Raw genomic sequence first — 852 nt, 5'->3', positions numbered from 1 at the left:
GACAGCATCAAAGGCTGGAGGAGCTGTGAAGACAACACTGAGTTACTCTGCTTCATACACTAGAAGGATTGACCAGGTCTAAAAATAAGTGACTTACAGGCATCGGTTACCGCCATCACGGATGCTAGTTGGTAAAAGGGCTCATTTTCAGGCAGAACAGTTAGTGTGTAGTTGATTTCCAGTCTGTGCTGAACTGTTGCATCTTTGATTAACTAAAGCACACAAAATATTGATTCAAGCAGGATGAAGTTTCCATGTGTAAACCAGCAAGACAACTGAAGATGCAACCAGACAAATAATGCAAAGACCCTTTACCTGCTGCATGACAACAGGATCATCAAAAGGCACCTTCAGAACGTAGCCATGAGTGTGGCTGGAAACAAACACTTCTGTGATGTTGTGGCTGCTTGTATTTGTAAAGGGAACTGTAAAATCCCGTCCATTCAAATTAACTGCAACCAACTCAACGTCTTCTGGGACGTCACCGAGGTAGACCGTGAATGCGCGTGCCTCAGAAACTGTTCCTGAAACGAAAAGCCATTCAGATTCTGGTTTTTCCAACTTTACAAGTGCTTTGTGATGGCATAATGCATTCTGTACAACTTGCAATTTGTCCAAGGATAATAATATTTACTGAGAAATAGATGGCACTCTGTTCAATTGGTTGAGAATGTACTGAATTGCAGTGCCTTGGGCACTTAAGAGAAATGCCGGTCTAGTGGGCTCAGAACTTAAGGACACTGGTTCATGAAGATTCAGCCATCTCTACAAGTGCCTGGTTAAACTTACTGTTTTCAGTGAATATATGGCATGGCAGCAGGGGAGTGGCCAGCATCCTGTGAATGCGAAGTC

The 852-nt window shown here is 43.3% G+C and overlaps 1 protein-coding gene across 1 annotated transcript in view; it reads right to left on the bottom strand.

Annotated features, from left to right (window-relative positions):
• LOC116699832 (uncharacterized) overlaps positions 1-852 on the bottom strand; it is a 2,058-nt gene that overhangs the window by 458 nt on the left and 748 nt on the right. Inside the window, exons 3-6 of the mRNA XM_032532622.1 lie at positions 790-852; positions 316-524; positions 98-212; positions 1-23 (exon numbers count right to left, since the gene is read on the bottom strand). The exon at positions 1-23 is cut by the window's left edge and continues 189 nt beyond it; the exon at positions 790-852 is cut by the window's right edge and continues 88 nt beyond it. Coding sequence (XP_032388513.1) covers positions 1-23; positions 98-212; positions 316-524; positions 790-852 — 410 coding nt within the window. The remainder of the gene's footprint in view (positions 24-97; positions 213-315; positions 525-789) is intronic.

This window comes from Etheostoma spectabile, chromosome 12, assembly GCF_008692095.1.
Source record: "Etheostoma spectabile isolate EspeVRDwgs_2016 chromosome 12, UIUC_Espe_1.0, whole genome shotgun sequence".
NCBI classification, from domain to species: Eukaryota; Metazoa; Chordata; class Actinopteri; order Perciformes; family Percidae; genus Etheostoma; species Etheostoma spectabile.
This window is presented reverse-complemented; position numbering and strand designations above follow the sequence as displayed.